General features: G+C 58.6%; 2 protein-coding genes across 10 annotated transcripts in view; one reads left to right on the top strand and one right to left on the bottom strand.

Moving 5' to 3' along the window:
- SAMD11 (sterile alpha motif domain containing 11) overlaps positions 1 to 16,804 on the top strand; it is an 83,810-nt gene extending 67,006 nt beyond the window's left edge. For all 6 annotated transcript variants that reach the window (XM_005530445.3, XM_088066469.1, XM_014259191.2 and 3 more), the window contains 6 exons: positions 7,262 to 7,377; positions 7,728 to 7,806; positions 7,989 to 8,698; positions 12,871 to 12,995; positions 14,412 to 14,522; positions 16,099 to 16,804. In XM_005530445.3, coding sequence (XP_005530502.2) covers positions 7,262 to 7,377; positions 7,728 to 7,806; positions 7,989 to 8,698; positions 12,871 to 12,995; positions 14,412 to 14,522; positions 16,099 to 16,335 — 1,378 coding nt within the window. In that variant the 3' untranslated portion in view covers positions 16,336 to 16,804. The remainder of the gene's footprint in view (positions 1 to 7,261; positions 7,378 to 7,727; positions 7,807 to 7,988; positions 8,699 to 12,870; positions 12,996 to 14,411; positions 14,523 to 16,098) is intronic.
- Positions 16,805 to 16,946: 142 nt separating this feature from the next.
- NOC2L (NOC2 like nucleolar associated transcriptional repressor) overlaps positions 16,947 to 19,731 on the bottom strand; it is a 28,758-nt gene continuing 25,973 nt past the window's right edge. For 2 of the 4 annotated variants that reach the window (XM_014259192.2, XM_014259193.2), the window contains exons 18-19: positions 18,642 to 18,785; positions 16,947 to 18,527 (exon numbers count right to left, since the gene is read on the bottom strand). In XM_014259192.2, coding sequence (XP_014114667.1) covers positions 18,397 to 18,527; positions 18,642 to 18,785 — 275 coding nt within the window. In that variant the 3' untranslated portion in view covers positions 16,947 to 18,396. The remainder of the gene's footprint in view (positions 18,528 to 18,641; positions 18,786 to 19,731) is intronic. The other 2 variants (XM_088066473.1, XM_088066475.1) reach the window with 1 other exon arrangement.

Here is a 19,731-nt window from a genome sequence, read left to right as displayed (position 1 = left end):
TTGTGTCGGGGTGGGGGCAGAGCAGGCTGCACTATCAGCTCTGTAGTGTGTGGATGGATGTGCTGAGTCCAGAGTTTTCCCCCATTTAGAGCCTTGGAGATCCCGTCTGGTTTTCCTCCTCTCCCATCAACACCTTTGCACTGTGGAGGGGCTGGGCAGCCCTGGAAGCCTCTCTCCCACAGCGTGTACTTTGGCTAACCCACCCCATAAATCCCAGCCCCTGAGCAGACCTGGGAGGAATGCAGGGATGGAGGAGCCTCCTGCAGCCGCTCTCAGGAACGTTTCCCCAGCGCTGTGCGGGCTGGAGAGGAGCCAGGCCGGCCCCAGAGCTGCCTGGAAAAGCATCCACGGAAGGGTGGAGGCTGCTCACGGGGAGGTGCTGCTCGCAGGAGGGGCGGGCTGAGGATGGGGAGATCCAGATCAGACCCAGAGTTTGCCACTGGCAGGCAGGTGTTGGGGCACGGAGCTGGGCTAGGCCAGGAAGTGTTCATGCTTTGGGAGGAGGGGAAGGAAGATGCTGGGATGGGGGCTGAAGGCCAGGAGGTGGCTCTTGGACCAAACCACTGCTTTTCCTCCTGGGTCAGTTCTCCAAAGAGCCCCATGAATAGCTGGATTGGCAGGAGAGGGAGATCCTGGCGAGGGAGGAACACACAGGGACACAGCCTGTCTTGGATGCTGAGGGAAATCCATGTGGGAAGTGTGCAGGAGTCCCACAGTGTCCCAATTTCCCCTGCTGCAGGTGACAGTGGCTTTCATTTGGAAAGGAGGGTGTGTTCAACATTTGGGAAGGTTCAGCTGCAAGAGCAGCAGAATGGGGTGTGTTGGTGGGGCAGGGCTTGCAGTGAGGTGATCTTCAAGGTCCTTTCCATCCAAACCAGTCTGGGATCATCTCACAGGTTGTTATTTCTCCCCAGAGGTCTGGAGCCCCCTGAGCACCACTGAGGGTCAGTGTGTGTCCCTCTGCTCCCTGTCAGAGGTGGTTGGAGCTGTCCTGTGCCAGCTGTTCCTCCAGAACACCACAGGTGTTTTTGGGAATGCCAGGAGAAGCTGTGGCCGTGTGTTGCAGAGCAGGGAAGTTTTGTAGGTGGTAATTCCTCCCTTGCATTCCTTGTTAGCCTTGGGTTTGTCCTTGGGGTAAATCAGAGCAGCCTCGTGCACCTTTGTCCTGGGGGAACAGAAATTTCCAAGGCTCAGGGTGGGCACTGGCAGGGGAGGAGGCAGTGGAGGAAGCTGCCTTGCATTCCCAGGCACACCTAGGTGCATTTCTGGTGTCTCCTTTCCCAGGAGCAGGAGTAACAGCCACGGTGCAGGGGGATGAGCAGCGCTTGGCACGGTGTTCAAATTCCATTTCAGCTTCCTCTGTGCGGCTCAGGTCAGCTCTCAGCTTTGTGAACAGGAATAATCAGTGACTTCAGCCCTTCTGTCTGGCCCAGCAAGAGGGGAAAACCCCCAGTGGTGACCCAGTTTTATTTGTCAGGGCAGTGCTGGTGTTTCTGCAAAGGCAGCAATGCAGAGAACGTGCCTGGCAATGGGAACTGCAGTTCTCCAGTTCCCAGCTGTGAAGGGGCTGAGCCAGGGGACACTTGGGAAGGTGGGTGTGCTCAGATATTTGTCATTAATTAATTAATGATTATATCTTTGCTGGTCAGGGACAGGCTGGGAGGTTTGGCTCTGTGGGGATGACACACTCAAGCACACAGATCTGGATTTTCTTGGGCCAAGGTCCTGGCAGTGGCACAGTGGTCCCTTCATCTCTTGGAAGGAGTCGGTGAAACTGAGGCATCTTGCCAAAAGCAGACTCAAGCCACAGTCTGGAGAATTCATTTGGTTTCATGGTTTTGGTTTCCTGGATCCTTTGGAGGCGGATCCAGCTTGGGTGCTGCAGTGCCAGGGCCTGGCGGTCTGTTTGGGAAGATGGTTGAGCTCAGTGTTATAAAAAGACTTGGAAGAGGAGAGGGTGCAGCTGAAAGGTGCTGCTGTAGCTGCTCCAGCCTGGAGCTCTTCCCATCTCCAGGCTGCTGCCTCTCCTGCAGAGCTGGCAGGTGGCTGTACCCTGCAGAGCTGCTTGGATCCTGCTCCTTGCCTGCTGCCTCCGAGATTTGTTGGCAATGTTCTGCTGGGGTCCTTCAGCCTGGCGTGTTCTTCCCCGAGGTGCTCATCCCCGCTTCTCTCCGTGTGGAGCCTGAGGAAGGTTTCCTCTTGAGAGAAGATCCTCCATGCCCTGCACACAGAAGGGGTTGGAGAGGAGCTGAGGCAGGGCTGGGAGAGCTGCTGGACGGTGTGGTCAGTGGGGTGAAGCTTCTTGCCTGGGTTTGATGCCACGGTGCTGTGCTGGGAGTTGTTGGGAGTTGGTTTTTGTGCCTGCAGCGTGAGGTGGGGGGTCTGGGGGGGTCTGGAGGGACCTGCCCCTCTCAGGGGAGAGGCAGAGCCAGGGCAGGTGCTGAGGCAGGTGTTGGTGCAGGCACTCAGTGGCTCTGAGCAGCTCGTGGGAGCACAGCTCATCCCCCAGAGCCCCGGGCAAGGAGCAGGAATGCCAAGGAACACGGGATGCTGCCAGCCTGAGGTGCCATCAGCATCCCCATCCCCAGGTCCTGGGAAGCCCAGCCCCAGGCAGGAGCGAGCTGGGGGTGGGAGAGGCACCCACTGCCTCCCCTGCAGGAGCTGACAGACACCGTGTGCCAGCCAGAGGCTTCCTCTGTGCAGAGATGTGCCCAAAATACCCAGCCTGCATTTTTGGATTCCCTTCTTCCCATCTGCTGCTGCTGCTGCCGTTTGTTCTTCCCCCACCTCGTTCCTCCCCCCTGATTTGGGGAGGTTTTCCTTTTCCCTGCTGGCTCCTTGGGCACCTCTCCTGCCCTCCTTGGGCACCCCTCCCGCCCTCTCTGGGCACCCCTCCTGCCCTCTCTGGGTGCCATCTCTCTCCTGCTCTCACCCATCCCAGCCCTGTGTCCCCCTCTCCTCTCTGAAGGCTCTGATGTTCTGGTTTTTGCCCTGGCAGGATCCTTGCCTGGTTCCCATCTGGCTGAATGTTCTGCAGAGCAAAGGCCGAAGAGCTTGACCTGATTTAACCAGTCTGGATTTTGAGGGGGCAGCACAAACCAGCCCCTGTCTGTGGCCAGCCCTCGCTGCTGCCCTGGGAGGGCAGTGCCAGCACGTGTTCTTTTCCTGCCTGGAAATCCCAAACACCATTTTTAGCAAGGCCTTTGATTTTATTTATTCTCCCTTGCTGGCAGTATCTGGGGATGGCAGAGCAGCAAGGAGCTCTGTGCCTCCTGCCTGTTACCTCAGGTTTAAAGTGTCTCTTCCTATCAAATGCAGAGCAGAAGAAAGCAGAGCTTTCATGCATTCTTTCCTTCCCCCACCTCTTCTTCCATCCGTTCTAAATTTATTTCCATGCCTTGCCGGTTTCAATCTGCATTTCCTGACCCTCTCACATCTCCAGTCACAGCCTGTGCTCCGAGCCTTCCCCGAGAGCTTGGATTGAGCCGGGGGGAGCTCTGCTCCGGGCTTGGGAGGATATCATGGGGTTAAAGTGAAAGGCTTGGTTTTAACAGTATAATGTGTAACCCCATAATGACTTTAAATATTGATTATTTGAAGGCCATTAGTGCTTATTGTTAAAGAAAAGTCGATACTTTTTAAGCCTTGTGAACCATTTGTCTCCTGTTAAAGGACATATCAAATTTAGCAGCGTGCAGTGCAAATCCCCTAATACCCTGCTCACAAGCCTCCAGCTGGCATTTTAGGGGGGGAAAAGGAAAAGGGGGCAGGGGGAGGAATGTGCAGCAGCACAGAATTGCTCTCTTCGAGGTAAGGACAAGGCTTATCAGATGTAATTGCCAGGGGCTAAATTCACCTCCTCAGAGTAGGGCACTGTAATTCTGACTCTGAGCCGTGGAGGAAGAGGAGGAAGGAATTGAATGTGGGATTCGAGGCTGACACGGAGCTGGCAGAGGAGGCAGGGCTCAGCGTTTGGTGCACACCCGTCCAAAAGCTCTGCAGCCTTTGTTGATGTCTCGGGGTTTTTTCCCTCTGGCGTTGCCAGTTCTTTTCCCAGCTGGCTGGGAAGTGTGGGAGGGCTGCCCAGCCCTGTGCCAGGGCACGACCTGGCACTGCTGCCTCCCTCCCGTGCCAGGGACGGGCCAGACGGGCTGCCAGGGAGCGGGGCAGGTTCTGTGCCAGGCAGGTTGGCACTGTGGGTGGCACAGGGGGTCTGTCCCTGGTGGCCACACGGCTGAGGGGCTCCCTGGGGCTCTGGAGCTGGGCAGTGTCAGGCTCTCTGCAGGGAGGAAAATCCTCTCTCCCCCAAGTATTCCTGAGCATACCTGCCTGCTTGCTAAGGTCTCTGCTGCCGGGACTGTGCTGAGGCACAGCGACCCCCTTGTGTTCGGCCATCTGCAGCCTTTTTTGGGCTGTTTCGGCCATCTGGCCTCCCTGCTCTGACCCCAGGGGTGTGACAGTGCCAGCTGAGGGCCCTTGGGCTGCTGCTGCTCCCCTGGCCCCACCAGCAGCCTTGTGTGGATGTTTGGGGGAGCCCCAGGCTGCTGAGGGGTCTCTGTCCTGCTGTGCCAGGCAGGCACGGTGACAGCGTGTGCCAGGATGTGTCCCTGCATTTCCTAAGCCTTGGGGCTCATCCCCAGCGTGTGTTGGAGGGTGTGGGGCTGACGTGTCCTGTCCAGCCCCTCTTCCAGCCACCTCCAGCTGCTTTCCAGGCTGCTGTGCTCGTGGGGTTGTGTCCGGGAGCGATGGCTTTGTCCCTGTGCTCCATCCCATTCCCCATCCAGGCCCAGGAAGGCAGGGAAGCTCTGAGGGAAAGAACTGAGGCTGGAGCAGATGTGAATTCCTCAGGGATCAAAGTCATGCCCCGTAGCACAGCATGAAAGCACAAAAACAACCTGGGATGAGCACTGGGCTGCCACCGAGGGGAGAACCTTTCATTTCCCTGTGTCCAGCCCCGATCCCCGTCCCACACTCTGCTTCCCGGGCACAGACTGGCCTCAGTCGAGGAGCTCCTTTGTGTTGGAGCTCTCCACGGGCAGCCCGGGGCTCCCGCAGGATCCGGGGATCTCCCGCAGGATCCGGGATTCCCGCAGGATCCGGGATTCCCACAGGATCCGGGGATCTCCCGCAGGATCCGGGATTCCCGCAGGATCCGGGATTCCCGCAGGATCCGGGATTCCCACAGGATCCGGGATTCCCACAGGATCCGGGGATCTCCCGCAGGATCCGGGATTCCCACAGGATCCGGGGATCTCCCGCAGGATCCGGGGATCTCCCGCAGGATCCCCTTCCCCGCGCATCCCTACGGCCACGCCACGGTTAACAGCAACTTGATTTCCTAAATTGCTTCTTATAAAACGCCCAGCACGTCTGCCAGGCTCGTCTCGCCGTGATTAGGGCTAATTACGATCGAGCGGCCACCTCGGAGCCCCCGTCACGCCGCTTTAATTGTCCGTTATTCATGCGCGGGGCCGGCCCGGGTGGCAGCAGCACTTGGCAGCCCCGCGACCGCGGCCCCGGCTAATTGCGAGGCCTCGGGGATTAGGGCAGGTGATTACACACTTCACGGTGTAATTACATAAGCATCGCTTGGCTGCTGCCCCGGCTCGGAGCCGAAGGTCGAGCGCGGCGTTACCTGAGATTAATTGGAGCTGCCAGCGGAGCGCTGCGCGGCGCACGGGCGGCATTAACATTTCAGCAGCCCCCGATCGATCCGCGCCGCGCCTCCAGACACCGCCGGCTCCGCAATTAGTTTAGAGGAGAGCCAGGGCAGCCGGGAGGAGGGGAAGGAGAGCCGGGAGACAGCCACGGGGACGGGAGGCAGACGGGCACGGGGTGGGGGAGAGGAGGAATTTTGGAGAGGTGATGCAGCCAGATCAGTGTTTTGTAGTGGCTGCACAGAACGGGGATAAAGCTGTGCTGGGAATGGCTCTCCTCGCCCACTTCGTGCCCAGGGATCCTTGTCTGGCTTTCCATGAGCTGATCCATTTCCACAATCTGATCCATGCCCTTGAGCTGATCCATGCCCTTGAGCTGATCCATGCCCATGGGCTGATCCATGCCCACAATCTGATCCATGCCCTTGAGCTGATCCATGCCCATGGGCTGATCCATGCCCACAATCTGATCCATGCCCTTGAGCTGATCCATGCCCGTGGGCTGATCCATGCCCACAATCTGATCCATGCCCATGGGCTGATCCATGCCCACGAGCTGATCCGTGGATGGCCAGGATGCTCCCGTTGTTATCCCCCCACTGCGGTGCCTCTGCACGTGCTGTGTTTGTTGCAAAGTCACAGGCACCTTCTGCCTCCCTCTCCCTTGCCCTCCAGCCTCTCCCAGAGCAGATTTTTCCAGGGAGATACTGCAAAATGAAAATAAACGGCCCCACACTTGGCTGTGCCTCTGGATGCCCTGCTGAAGGTAATAATGTTGTAAGTGGCCATCAAAAGGAATTAAGAGATGTGCAGCCGGAAAGCAGATTGGCTTGCAGGCTCCCAGGGCAGATCTGACTAATGGAAGAGACCTTGGCTCTTACTCCCTTCCTGCTTTTTTTTTCTTTTTTTTTTCTTTCTGCCTTCCCTCCTGCTGCAAGTGTTCCCTGTCTCTTTTCCAGGCGTTGTCCCCTTCCCGCCACCCAATCCTGCCTCCCTCCATTTCCCTCTGCCTGGCTTCATCCACCCCTTCTCCAGCAAGATTCCTTCCCACTGATCCCATTGCCCTTCTTGCTGACATCCCTCTCCTGTCTGTATTTTCCTCTGCCTCACTTCCAGCTTTCCTCTCCAGAATTAAAGCACATCCAGCTGGGACAGGCGTTTTTTGCAAGGCAAGCCAGTGATGCCTCCAGATCTTCCCAAACCCACCCTGCAGCCCCCAGAACACTGAATTCCTTCTCAGGTGTGAGGTGGTTGAGGTAGAACCCCAAATGTGATAAGGGGAGAGGCAGACGCAGCATCTTTAGCCCTCCCCTTTAACCTGCCACGGGCAGGGAAGATCCCTTCGGACAGCCCGGCTGAAAGGCTGCAGAAGCAAAGGTGGGAAACGTGCGGGACCTGTGGAGTCCTGGCTGCTTTCTTCCCCTTTTGGTTCTGCTGCTTTTGGTTTTTTCTCTCCATTTCAGAAGCTCGGCATGAGGGGGAAGAGGCAGAGAGCAGCCTCTGGGGCAGGATGCAGCTCATCTGCAGCCAAGATGTTCTTCCTGAGCCAGGGCCCTTCGGAGCCTCCAGGTTTTCAACACGGCTTTATTTTCTGATTCCTGCAGGGAGATATCCCACCCACCGCCTCTGCTGTCGCCCCAGAACGCTCCCCACATCGCCCTGGGGCCCCACTTGAGACCTCCCTTCCTCGGGGTGCCTTCGGCGCTGTGCCAGACGCCAGGTGAGGGCTCGGGTGCCGCTCGTGGGCAGCAGGGCAGGGTGGAGGTGCAGCCTGTGAGAATCTGCCCTGCGGCCCAGAGGCCCACACGCGTTTTCTGTGTGTCCCCACGGCTGCTGGGCCAGCTTCACCCTGCCTGTGCAGCCATGGGAGCCGGTGCCCTGGCTGCTCTTCTCTTAATCCCCACCTGCCTCCCTGGTGCTGTGTTCTGGCTGCACTGCAGTGGCAGTGAGGGGTAGCTGGGCTCTGGAGCAGAAAGGCAGCGCTCGGGTGCCCTTTTTCCCTCTGGGGAGCTGTTCCTGAGGCAGCCAAGGGTCGGTGCTGAGGTGAGTAACCCCCAGCGTTCTCCCCAGGTTACGGGTTCCTCCAGCCGGCACAGGCGGAGATGTTTGCACGGCAGCAGGAGATGCTACGGAAGCAAAACCTGGCCAGGTGAGAGTGGAAGGGGCTGTGTCTGTGCTGGTGTGGGGTGAACTGGGCACGGATGACACAGCGGTGTCCGAGCGAGGCCTGGGGAAGGGCTGGGGGGTGTGGAGCTGACACCTCGCTCTGCGGGGCTGGGGGGCAGCGCCTTCCTCCAGACCCCCCCACCGAAACTGCCTCTCCCCGCCCAGGCTGGAGATGTCGGCCGAGCTCATCCGCCAGAAGGAGCTGGAGAACCTGCACCGGCAGAGGCTGCTGGCCGGAGACCCCCTGAGCCTGCACCCGGGGCTGCCCCCGGACCACCCCGCGCTGCGCAGCGTGCACGATGTCCCCGAGGGCCACGCGCTGCGGGACGAGCTGTCCCGGCGCAACGCCATGCTGGTGCTGCGGCACAACAACGCCCCGCTGCTGTCCCTCACCCCCGGCGGCCCCGGCACCAACACCCCGCCCAAGGAGCAGCCCCGGCGGGCCGGGGGCGGCCGCAAGTCCTCGCAGCCCCGCACGGAGCCGCAGGGCCCCGGCGAGGCGCGGGAGCCGGCGGAGCCGCGCACACGGGACGGGGCCCAGGACTGTAACGACGAGGAGATGAAGGACTCGGAGAGCGACGCCGAGGCCGGAGAGGACAAGGCCGAGGGGCTGAAGGCCGAGGGCGGCTCGGGAGCGGAGCTCAAGGAGTGCAAGGACGGCACGGGCAAGGCGTGCGAGGGGGCCAAGGAGCTGAGCGAGGCGGCCGCGGCCCCCAGCGTCCCCTGCAGCTCCTCCAGCGCGGAGTCCCCCAGCCACCTGCTCGGGCCCGGCATCAACAAGGCCGAGGTGAAATACCTCCCTCCGGCCTCCCTGCCCGCGCCCCAGCCGCTGCCCTTCGGATTCCCCTACACCATGAGCCCCTACTTCCATGCAGGTGAGGCACAGCCGGGGCTGGGGTGGAGCAGGGACGTGTTTGGCAGCGCTGGAAGAGGGGCTGTCCCCCTGCTCCTTGCACAGTGTGCTTGTGGTTGCTTTGTCAGCTTCTCCTCCTTGTTTGGAAAGGAAGAATTTCCACATGGAAAGGGTGGTCAGGCTTTGGAAGGGCTGCCCAGGCGGTGATGGTGTCACCATCCTTGGAGGTGTCTGAGGAAGGGTGGACGTGGCACTCGGTGCTCTGGTGACCCGGTGGGCATCGGTCAGAGGTTGGACTGCACCTTGAGGAGCTTTTCCAGCCTGGTTCCAGGTGTCCCTGTTGCAGGGCAGGGGCTGCTGGGCTCTGTGCTGCATTGCTCAGCGTCACAGGCGCCGGGCAGGCAGGGAGGGCACTGCCACTCTCTGTCCTCGCTGCAGGGGCAGCGGCCACCGGCGGCACAAACGGGGGTCAAACCCAGGGGGCTCCCCCAGCCCAGCCGAGAACCCAGATCTGCCCCAGCTAATGACCTGGCAGAGCAATTAGCGGGAGGAAGGACTGCCTGGCACACGGGAGGGAGGAGGGGGGCTGTGCTGTGCTGCTCTCCACGCCAGGAGCTGCCTGCGAGCACGGCTGCCCGTCCCTCATTAGAGCTGCCTCCCAGCCAGGAAGGAGGAAGCGATTTTTCAGCGACAGGCAGGTGGCCAGGATGATAAATATTCCTGCTGCCTTGGGCTGCCGAGGCTTCCTCGCAGGAGCCTTTTCCTCCCGGCCATTAGAGAGGGACGGGCTCAGCTCCGTGGTGCTCGTGGCTTGTGAGAGCTCTGCAGGGAGGCCTGGGCTGGGGCTGCCTCCCCTCCCTCCCCCAGCAGCCTGTGAGCCGCTGTAATAGCCCATTTATTATTATCACTTTGGATTTATATCACCAGCACATCTCGCGGCCCCGGCACAGCTCCAGGCTGGGTTTCCCTGCCCGCCTCTCCCGGGTTGTGCAGCCTGTGCCAGGGCTGGAGGTCTTTTCCTGAGGGCTCTTTGGCTTCTGGCTGGTTTCACGTAGTGCTGGGGCTGATCTCCCCGTGGGTTTGGGCTCTGCTGTGCTGCTCCAGAGCAAATCCTCGCACCTGCAAAGCCTTGGGAGGACCGGGGGTTGTGCAGGATGCAGCACCAGGGGTTGAGGTGGGAGTTGAGATGCTGAAATAGTGAGGGTTGTATCGATCCCAGGGCTGCAGCCGTCCTGGGGTGAGCGAAAAATGTGTTCAGAGGCTCTGGGGGAACACAAAGCACCCGAGGGCGGGCAGGCAGAGCTGCACCCACCTCTCCCCCTGTGCCAGACAATCCCTGTGCCCCCTTTTTGCCCAGGGACTGCTCCCTCAGGAGGGGTGGCAGCTTCTGCCCTACCCTGGAGAGTGTAACTCCAACACAAGCGCCCAGGCAGGGCCGGTGGCCAAGAGGAAGAGCTGGAGGGAGGAGAGGAGAGGGGAGAAGCATCCAGCAGAGCAGGACGCTGAGGCTGAGGCAGTTCTGTGCTGCTCTCTGTCCCTGTGATGAGGCAGCGGGGTCGGCTCGATTCCCTGAGCTGCCTTCTGGGGCTGTGGCTCGATGACCTCATCTCCTCAAGGCTTCAGCAGCCTCCTCCTCCTCCTCCTCCCGCAGCCCCGTCCTTCGGAAAAGGTGAAGGATGGAGTGTGCAGGAGGCTAAAATCCTTCTATTGATTGTAGTCTGGAGAGCAATTAACGCCAGCCTTGTGCTGCTCCTGACCCCAGCCCTTGCCGGGGCACGGGAGGGGCTGCAGGGAGCGGGGCTGGGAGCAAAACCGATGGAACCCAGAGGTGGGCTGACTGCCAGGGGCTGGCACTGTGTCCCCAGGCGGCGCCTGGGCTGTCCCCGGGGTGCCAGGAGCACAGAGCCGGCCGTGCCCTTGCTGCACAGCCCGGAGCCGCTGGCCCTCCCTGGCCGGGCTCCGCTCTCCGCCTCTGGCTTCTCTTTCTGGAGCAGCTGGACATCAGGAGGAAGGAGGGGAATTATAAATGGCGTGTGGCTGGGCTGTGCTGGGGACACCTGTCCTGGGACGATGGATTCCTTTCAGCCCCCGCACGCCGGGCCCCAGCTGCTGGAACGCTCCCTAATCCATTAGCAGCCCCCTGGACCGTCATTTATCAGGCAGGCAGGCAGGGGCGGCTGGCAGGGAATGGCTGCTGCCCTTTGTGGCTCCGGCAGCCGCTGACATGTCATTATTGGGATCGAAGGTGCGGCCCTGCAGCCACTTGGCACCTATTTGTTCTCATTGTCCGGGCTGCCTGAGACGGAGGGGACACAGCCCGAGCGTTCTCCTCCCGAGGAGGCGCAGGAAGGGCAGGAGCTCCTCTGCTCCGGGGGGCTCAGAGCTGGGGAGCGCTGATCTGAGGGGAAGGGATCGTCCTCAGCTCCAGAAATCCTTCCCAGGGCTATTCCTGAGCCATGACAGGGCTGGGATGGGAGAGGAAGGGCCGGGGGGACACCGGAGCACCAGCCCTGCCCGAAGCTGGAACTGGGAAAGGGCTGGTGAGTGTCCCGAGGGCTCTGGGCTGGAGCAAAGCGCTGGCGAGGAGGGGCACAAAGGTGTGAGGAGAGAGGAGCAGCCCTGTCCCCGCTCCAGAGGGACGGGCAGAGCTGGCAGAGGCAGCAGCCAGCACAGGACCCCAGGAGGGCTCACGCTGGAGGCACCACTGGAGCGCCTCTAGTCCAACCCCTGTTCCAGGATCTCCTTAGAGCCTCCTCTGGATTGTGGAGAGCCTTGGAGAGCTCCAGGCAGGACGTCCTGGCTCTGGCTGTGACATGGCTCACCCTGAGCTCTGGGGCTGTGCAGGGCTGTGGATCCTGCCCACGCTGAGGGGGCGCAGCTGCAGGGACAGCGAGGGAGAAGGGGAGTGGGAAAATGGGAAGGGAAATGTGTGGAAATGATTGCAGAGCCTTTGGCTGCTCCCTGTGCAGGCTCTGCTGGTTCAGAGCATCTCATGGCTGCGATAACTTCCTGTGCAGATCCCGAGCTTTTCCTGCTTCCCCGGGTGTGCCCGAGGCTTCCTAGGGAGCGTGTGGGGCTCTGCTCTTTTCCCTGCCCCTTCCCTCGGCCCTGGGGTATTCCCCAGGGAATTGGCTGCTCCCTGGCCTCTTGGCCTGTGCTCCCCACCATGATTTTGTTTTATCCATTTTTCCCTTGTCATCCCATGTGGAAGTGCTGGCCCAGCTGCTGTGGGCAGGAGCGAGGGGTTATATCCATCAAATCCACCGGGGAAAAGCCCCAAGCCCACAGGACAGATAATTTTGTCATGACAGGCTCCTGGGAGAAATAATTTTTTTTCTCCTGGCAGTTCTGCATGTCCTGAGTAGAACAGCTCATACCCCTCATAAAGTCTTTCCCTGCCTGAGAATCCTGCATGTTCTCATCCCTGTAAATGTCCTTGTGTTCTCCTGGTCCAACACCCCACAGCAGAGTTCCAGGGGTTAACATTGGCTTTCCCCCACCCTAAAGAGGTGTTTTGTGCAATTTGGTTTGTTCTGTGTCCTCCTTTTTCCCCCACAGCAGGTCTGGGTTACCTGAGGTGTTCCTCTCTCCATTTCCACTCCCCGTGCCTCTCCCGTTGGGATTTCTCTGAGTGTTGTGGCAGTGAGCTGCTGCAGGGCTGGGGGCTGCCTTGTCCCCCGTGTGACAGGGCTGGCCCTTGGCCACTCGGGTGTTTTGGGAACAGTGGCTCTGTCCCTGACACGTGCCAGGCTGGCCAGGGTGGGAGAGGAGCCCTTGGCAGGAGCAGGAGCTCCCCAGCGGTTCCCGTTGTCATTCCGAGCACGTTCGGGAGCGGGGCTGGGAGAGGAGCCCACAGGGCAGGCAGAGTTTTCCGCTTTGTGGTGTGTGTGGAGAAACTCCTCCAGGCTCTGCTGCTCTCCCCTCTCCTCCCCCGCTTCCCCCCGCAGCTGAAGAACATTAAACACATGAAATGCATTAGCTCGGATTTTTCCTTCCCCCAGCCGGGGACCTCCAGGAGGAAGAGGCCTATGAATTGACCCTGCCCAGTGCTTTAATTGACAGGTCATTAAAGATGAATGTGTGGCTAGAGAAAAATATTCAGATTGCAGGCTAGTTGTTGTCCGGGTGGGATTTTAATGATTTATGTTCCTTTCTCCTCCCCTCCCTCCAACCCCCCGACTCCAAACAATCCAGGCACCATGGGAGGTCTGTTTCTGGATGGGGAGGAGAGCCCAGCGCTGGAAGACATCAGCAAATGGACAGTGGAGGACGTTTGCAGCTTCGTGTCCAACTTGTCTGGCTGCACTGAGTACACTCAGGTAAATCCCAGCAGCCCCAGAAGGTCATGGCAGGAACATCCACGTTCCTGGGAGCCCCATTCCCTCCTGAAGCTCTCAGAGCCCTGCAGGGCTTTGCTGGGTGATTTCCTCGTGGATTGCTGAGTTTGCTGCCAGCCAAGGTGTGGGATGAAGTCTTGGGCAGAAATAAGGAGGGAGTTCAGCAGGAGAGGATGGGATTAGGGCCTGAGCTCAGGTAGAACAGGCTTTGTTAAAACCACGTGGAAAAGCAGCCTGGCTCTGGAGCTGTGCCTGGGAGAGGGGCACTGAGGGCCAGGAATGTTTGTCTGGAGATGGGGGACAGGGAGCCTTCCCCAAGGGGAGGGACGGGGATGGAGGGTGCGCTTGGGAGGGGATCAGGGCGAGAGGAGGGTCAGGTTCTGACTGAGGTGGGAGGGAGGGAGAGGAGTCTGGAGAAAAGGAGATGGGTGGTGGGTGTTTGTGGGATGTTTGTGTGTAGAGGGGAGTTCAGGAGCTGCATTTAGTGAGGATGAGGATGGCTCAGGACTGTGATGTGTGAGCTGATGAGAGCTCAGGAAAAAGGCTCTACACCCCAAATCCCAGCTCCACTGGTGCTCCAATGGGGCAGGAATCAACAAGTGGGACTGAGCTTCTCCCTTCCCAGTGCACCCCAGGCAGTTCCAGGCTGCTGGAGCTGCTGCAGACGGCCCCTGGCGTGGCCCTGCCCAGTCGTGTGGGGCTCCCAGGCTTTGGGGGATGAGGGTTTCAGGCCCTGCCTGGGGGCTTTAATGGGGTTTTTTAATGTGTGAAAATGCCAGAGCTCTGAGGCTCTGCCCATTCCCGGCTCGGAGCCCACAGCTGCTGGGAGGTCTGGCACTGCTCAGCTCCCTGCTCTGGCCAGGAAAGGGCTGCAGGCTTCCCTGGAATGCTGATTCCAGAACCAGGAAAGGGCTGCAGGCTTCCCTGGAATGCTGATTCCAGAACCAGGAAAGGGCTGCAGGCTTCCCTGGAATGCTGATTCCAGAACCACAGCTCAGGCAAACCAGGGCACTTCAGCACAAGTAGAAGTTGTCCTGGCCTGGCCTGGATTCAGCTCTAGAGCTGGGGGACACCCAGGGGATGCTGTTCCCAATTCAGGCTTCTTGTGCAGCGTTTCAGGGAGGGTTTTGGCTCCTGGCTGTGCTGGCTGCAGAGGAGGGGAAGGGAATGGGTGCAGTGAGCTGTCCTGGGTCAAAGAGCAGTAAAAATCCCCTTGGCTCCAGCAGCCACTCCCCAAAGGGACGGCTCCAGGCTGTGGATCCAGGGCTGGAAACAGCCCTGGTGGATAAATACGGGCTGAGGATTTTTGGGTTGGCCTTTTCCACGGTGCCCTGCTGTGGCAGGCAGCACAGGTGGCTCGGGTGTGTCACTGAGGCTGGCCTGGGACTGTCCCCTCAGGTATTCCGAGAGCAGGCCATCGACGGGGAGACCCTGCCCCTCCTGACAGAAGAGCACTTGCTGAACAACATGGGGCTGAAGCTGGGACCTGCCCTGAAGATCAGGTCACAGGTAGGAAAATCTCCTCTCTTAGAACAAGTGATGCCATTTAAAGCTGCCCCTGGGGCTGTCCAGAAATGTGGTTGATAGAATATCATTTATTAAGCAATAATTTAGTTGCAATTCTGTTTCAAGACTGCTCCATCTGTCCTTGAAAATGTTCCATAGCCTCACCTGAAACCTGTCACAGCTGTGTCAGGGAGAAACCACTGACAGAATTCAGTACCCAGGGGCAGAAATAAACGGTCCAGGATGAGTGGTGGGAGGAATAACAGGGATGCAGTGGGAAGCTCTTACAAGGGGCTGGTTCCAGCCACAGCAGTTGCACTCCTTCCCCTCAGTGGGACTCAAACCCAGAATATCTCTGCTGGATTCTTTCCCCACTGAGTGCTCAAAGTCTCTCCTGACACGTGTAAGAGCCAGGCTGTGCTGGGTCCCCTCGGGAATTGTCCTGGGTGGGGCTGTGGCTGTCACTGCACTCCCTGGGCCCACGGGGACAGCTCTGGCACAGGTCCCCAGAGCCACGCTGCCTGTGCTGGGCTGGAACAATGAGAGCGGCTTTACTGCTTTCCCTGCAGCCCTCGCTGTTTATGAGGGGGCTCATAAAAAGGTTCTGTGGGCAATTGTTCCCCGTGGGTCAATTCAGGAGGAAATAAAACTCTTATGTTCCTTAAAAAACAAGAGAGCCCTGAACAGCTCAGAGATGGGGCTTGGGCTGGAGGGAATGTGAGATAGGGGCTGGAACGTGAAAAATTCCTTCAATTTAATCAATACTGTTTAAAGTTCTGTAACAAGGCAGGGCCGGGGGTTGGATGGGGGGGAGCAGAGCCCTGATGCTGCTCCCTGAATAATGTCCCACTTGTCTGGGTCCAGCAGCAGCCCCTGGTTTTGTTTAAGCTCAAATGGGAAGCAGCTGTGGAGGTGCTGGGAGGCTGTGGGGCCTTTGGCCCGTGCTGGGAGGCAGGAGCTGCTGCAGGAGAGGGCTTCAGGCTCCTTCCAGCAGGAGTTTTATTCTCCCTGCCTGCCTTGGCCTTTTCAAGAGCAATTCCTGCTGTTCCAAAGAGGCCGGGCAGTGCTGTGCCAGCAGCACAGGGAGAGCAGAGTCCTGGGGGAGTGTCCATGGATAAAAGGGGCAGGAATGAGCCGGCTCCCCTCACCTGGGGTGTCCCAGCACGCCTGGAGCTGGGGCAGGGGGAGCCAGGGCAGACCTGGGGGCTCTGGCAGGAAAACAGGAGCAGGACCTCGGGACCAAATCCTTGAGGAAAAGAGAGGAAACCTTCCCTGGTGTGGTTTTCAGGTGCATTGGAGCGGGATTGCTCATTCCAGTGATGTTCCACAGAACAGTTTGGGGTGGATGGGACCTTAAAGCCCATCCAGTGCCACCCCCCGCCATGGGCAGGGACCCTTCCCTCTATCCCAGGGCGCTCCCAGCTGCGTCCAGGCTGGCTTTGAACACTTGCAGGGATGGGGCTGCTCCGGAGACCCTCTTCTGTCAGCAGCTCCCGGCGTTCTGCACAAACCTCCGCCGGTCCCGGGGTGTTCTCCTGCGTTCGTCCATCCCACAGCTGTTGTCCCGGTTTTCCCGCAGGTGGCCAAGAGGCTGGGCCGGGTGCTGTACATGGCCGGCTTCCCGCTGGCGCTGCCGCTGCAGCCGCCGGGGCTGCGGCCCCCGGAGCGGGAGGTGGCCCCGGGCGAGCTCCGCCCGGCCTCCACCGGCAGCGTGGCCTCGCCCTTCGGCAGCGCCGTCCCGGCCAGCCGCGGCTCCCCCAAGCAGGAGAACGGGAACCCTTCCCTGCTCGGCGACACCACCAAACCTCCGTCCTAACTCCGGCCGCGCCCGGACCCAGGGAACGCCAGGAAAGGGCGGCGCCGCCTCCCCGCAGCAGCGCCCGCTCCGGAGGAAGAAGGGAGGCTTTGCTTTTTAGTTTTTGGATGCATTTGCTTTTTTTTTTTTTTTTCTTTCGTTCGGGGAAAATAGAAAAAAAAAAAAAAAAAGAAAGAACCACGGAGATTTCTGAACTGTCTAAAATTAAAGGGAAGGGAGGAAGATTATCCAAAGATGTTGTCGTGGGACGACGCCAAGGGAAGAGAAGGATGCTGGAGGATGGAGGCAGCATTCCCGTTCCCTTCCACACTCCTCAGTGCAGCTGGAGAGCCCTGCACAGGGAATAATGGACAGGCTGCTCTTGGCCTTCAGGAACTCCGGGCTGTGACTCCACAGGGAAGGGAAGGGGCTCTGCTCCTGCCACCGCTACTTCGAGCAAAAAAACCCATCCACACCCACCCCAGCCACCTTCCCAGAGCTCTCCTCCTCCCTGGAAACTGGGCTCAGTTCCTCATTCAGGTGTTCTATGCATCTCTAGCAACTTTCAAAACAATACCAAAGACAGACAAAAAGGATAAAAAAAGACAAAAAAAAAAGACAAAAAAAAAAAGGCAAGTTCCCGTCCATGTTTACTTTGTGCGGATGGTACCGAGGCAGCCTGCCCTGGCACAGGGGCCTGGCAGCGCCAGGAGGGCACTGGGAGCTGTTTTCCATGGCACGTTGGGTTTCCAGGAGCAGCAGCAGGGATGCTCTGGGGGAGGAGGGGTCCCAGCCTCGCTGCCCCAGCCTCACTGCTGCAGCTGGGGTTGGTTTTATTTGAAGCCTTGTTACAGAGGTGGATGTATTGCACATTCTGGCCTGCTGTGGAGCACGAGACAGAGCCCTGGGAGCAGGGCAGGGGGGCAGGCTGAAAACAATGGGCAGAGTTTTTACTACTGTGAATGAGCTGGGAACTCCTGGGGGTGACCTCCTGTGACTTGTACAGTTGTGAACAACAATCACATGTGGTACTTTTCTCTCTCTCCCCCCACCCCCCTTTTTTTTTTTTGGGTTTGTTTTTTGTTTAAACGTTGCACGTGCTGCCGTTTTTCTTACAGAATAGCTTTGGTGGTACTTTAGCTTCTTTATATTGTAAAAAAAGGAAAAAAAAATCATTATCCATCACATCACGATAAAAATGCTTTCCAGCAATCAATTTAAATAAAAAAGAAAAACACTTAATTTACAAATGGTACCTGGCTTTACCCAAGCAGTCTCTGTCTTTGCTTTCCTGGGTGCCCACCTGGGCCAGGTGCCTCCCCACAGGTGCAGCTGAGCTGCCAATTCCTGCCTGGAATCCAGTGCCAAGGTTGGTTCCCAGCTGGCAGAAGGCAGCCAGGACCTTACCCAGCTAAGTTAGAGCCAGGAGAAAAAAGGAATCCCTTTTTCTTTGGGAAGAACAGGTAAGTTAATAACTCTTTCAAAGTGAAAACCTTTACATTTACAGTGGTGCAGTTCTCACCTGGGCAGTGTTTCCTACATGAACAATTTTGCCTTTCCTTATTCCTTCATGCCTGCACAACGTGGAACTTTAAAGTTTCCTTCTGCAGCACTCTTAGAGCCAGCTTGAACTGATCAAGGCTTCCATGGAAGACTCTGGAAGAGTCTGTGCAGTCCTTGAGGCCTTCTGGGCACCAGGAAGGGTTTGGTGAGGGCCTCAGTGCTACTCTGGGGTGGTTGGTGGGGCAGAGAGGAGGAACCTTGGACAAAAACCTCGTCCTTCCCTTGCTCAGCTCACTTAGCAGGGGCTGGAAGTGGACTCTGTGCTATTGAAAGCAGCACATTTTAATGAGGGGCTTTTATTCCCTCTGCTGAGCAGTTTTCACTGGCCTTGACTTGGCCACGGTTTTATTGGTACCAAAAACAGAGCTGGTAGAAAAAGCTGCAACAGTCCAAGTTGAGTTGAAAAGTCCAAGTTGTGTCACCCAGCGGGTCCTGGGTGGCACCTGGGGCTGGTCCCACCTGTGTTCTGGCTCTGCCAGCAGCTGCAGGTGCTGCAGGCTGGAGAGGGGCTGGAGGTGCTCAGTCCTCATCAGAGAACTGCAGGTCCTGCACGACGTCGTCCCCACCCTGTGCCAGCTGCTGCAGGTCGGAGCGGGACAGCCCCCGGGGGCAGCTCCGGGAATCCCGGGCTCCTTCCCGGCCTTCCTCTGCTGGGGGCAAGGGAGAGGTGTCAGTAAGCTGCCCCTCCAGGCTGTGTGCAGCCCCTCCTGGCATCCTCACAAGACAAAAAGGCCCCGGGGTGCTGTCAGGAATTCCCCACTCACCCTCTGACTCGCTGTCTTCTTCCAGTTCTTCCTCCTCCTCTTCCTCCACTTCGTAATTTCCTTCTGCATCATCATCCTCCTCCCCAAACTCCTTGCTGCTGGCTTCTGAGCTGTCATCTGAGGCCTGCCTGGCTCTGCCCTTCCCTGGAGGGGTTTTCAGGGAGTGAGTGGAACGTGAACAGCAGCACACGGGAGGGCACAGAGCTCAGGAGTGCCAGGCACACTCACAGGGAGATTCCTCCACATTTCTCACAAACATCCCCCTCAAAAGCCACCCCCCTTTGCTCCAGAGGCCCAGCACCTCTTCCTGAGCCACTCCTAATTCCCAGCTTTCCCTTTCTGCCAGAAATCCAGTTGGAAGATACAGGAGTGCAGGTTCCTCCCCAGCTCCTGGTTCTTTCCTGCTCAGATTCCCAAACTGGATTCTCTCCCCTCTTCAGCTCTTGCAGAGACCCCAGCCAGGGATTCTTTCCTGCCTGACAAACATTTCCCATTCCAGGGGAAAGTTCATCCTGATGTGATGGAATTCCCTGAATCCAGCACCATTCCTGCTGCCCTGGGAGGATTCTGGGGGTGTGATCCTGCTGAAATTCCTGCAGCAGGAGCAGGAATCTCCCTTGGATCCACAGCACCAAGAAGGGACTGCAGATTCCCTTCCCTTCCTGCTGCACGCACCTGGGACATCCCAAACATTCCAAATCACAGAAGGAATGCCCAGATTTATCCCAAACTCTGTGGTGAGCTTCCCAGGCAGGTTGCACAATTTACTGTGGCCCTCTCGTGGTCACAGCCCAGGTGGCATCACCCCCTGCTCTCCAGGATTTCTTGGCTTGTTGGGAACGCTTGGAAGCTCAGGTGGGGTGAAATACATAAACCAGAAGTGCAGCAAGGACAGGACCAAAGATCCCTGTGCTGGTGACAGCCCCTGCCAGGCCCAGAACCTGCACAGGGCTCTGTGCAGCCAAGCAGCCCCTGGATCTGGGCTCAGACCTTGTGGGTGACAAGGGAGAGTCAAGGGGAGCAGTGTGGGACATGCCCAGGGAAAGAAACACACGGCTGAGGCTTTAAAAAGAGCTGGATTGAGAGGGAG

The sequence above is a fragment of the Pseudopodoces humilis genome, chromosome 24 (assembly GCF_049639895.1).
Source record: "Pseudopodoces humilis isolate 2021_Gansu_Grassland_sample_001 chromosome 24, ASM4963989v1, whole genome shotgun sequence".
NCBI lineage: Eukaryota > Metazoa > Chordata > Aves > Passeriformes > Paridae > Pseudopodoces > Pseudopodoces humilis.
The sequence above is the reverse complement of the archived record's forward strand: the minus strand, read 5'-3'. Positions and strand labels throughout refer to the sequence as shown.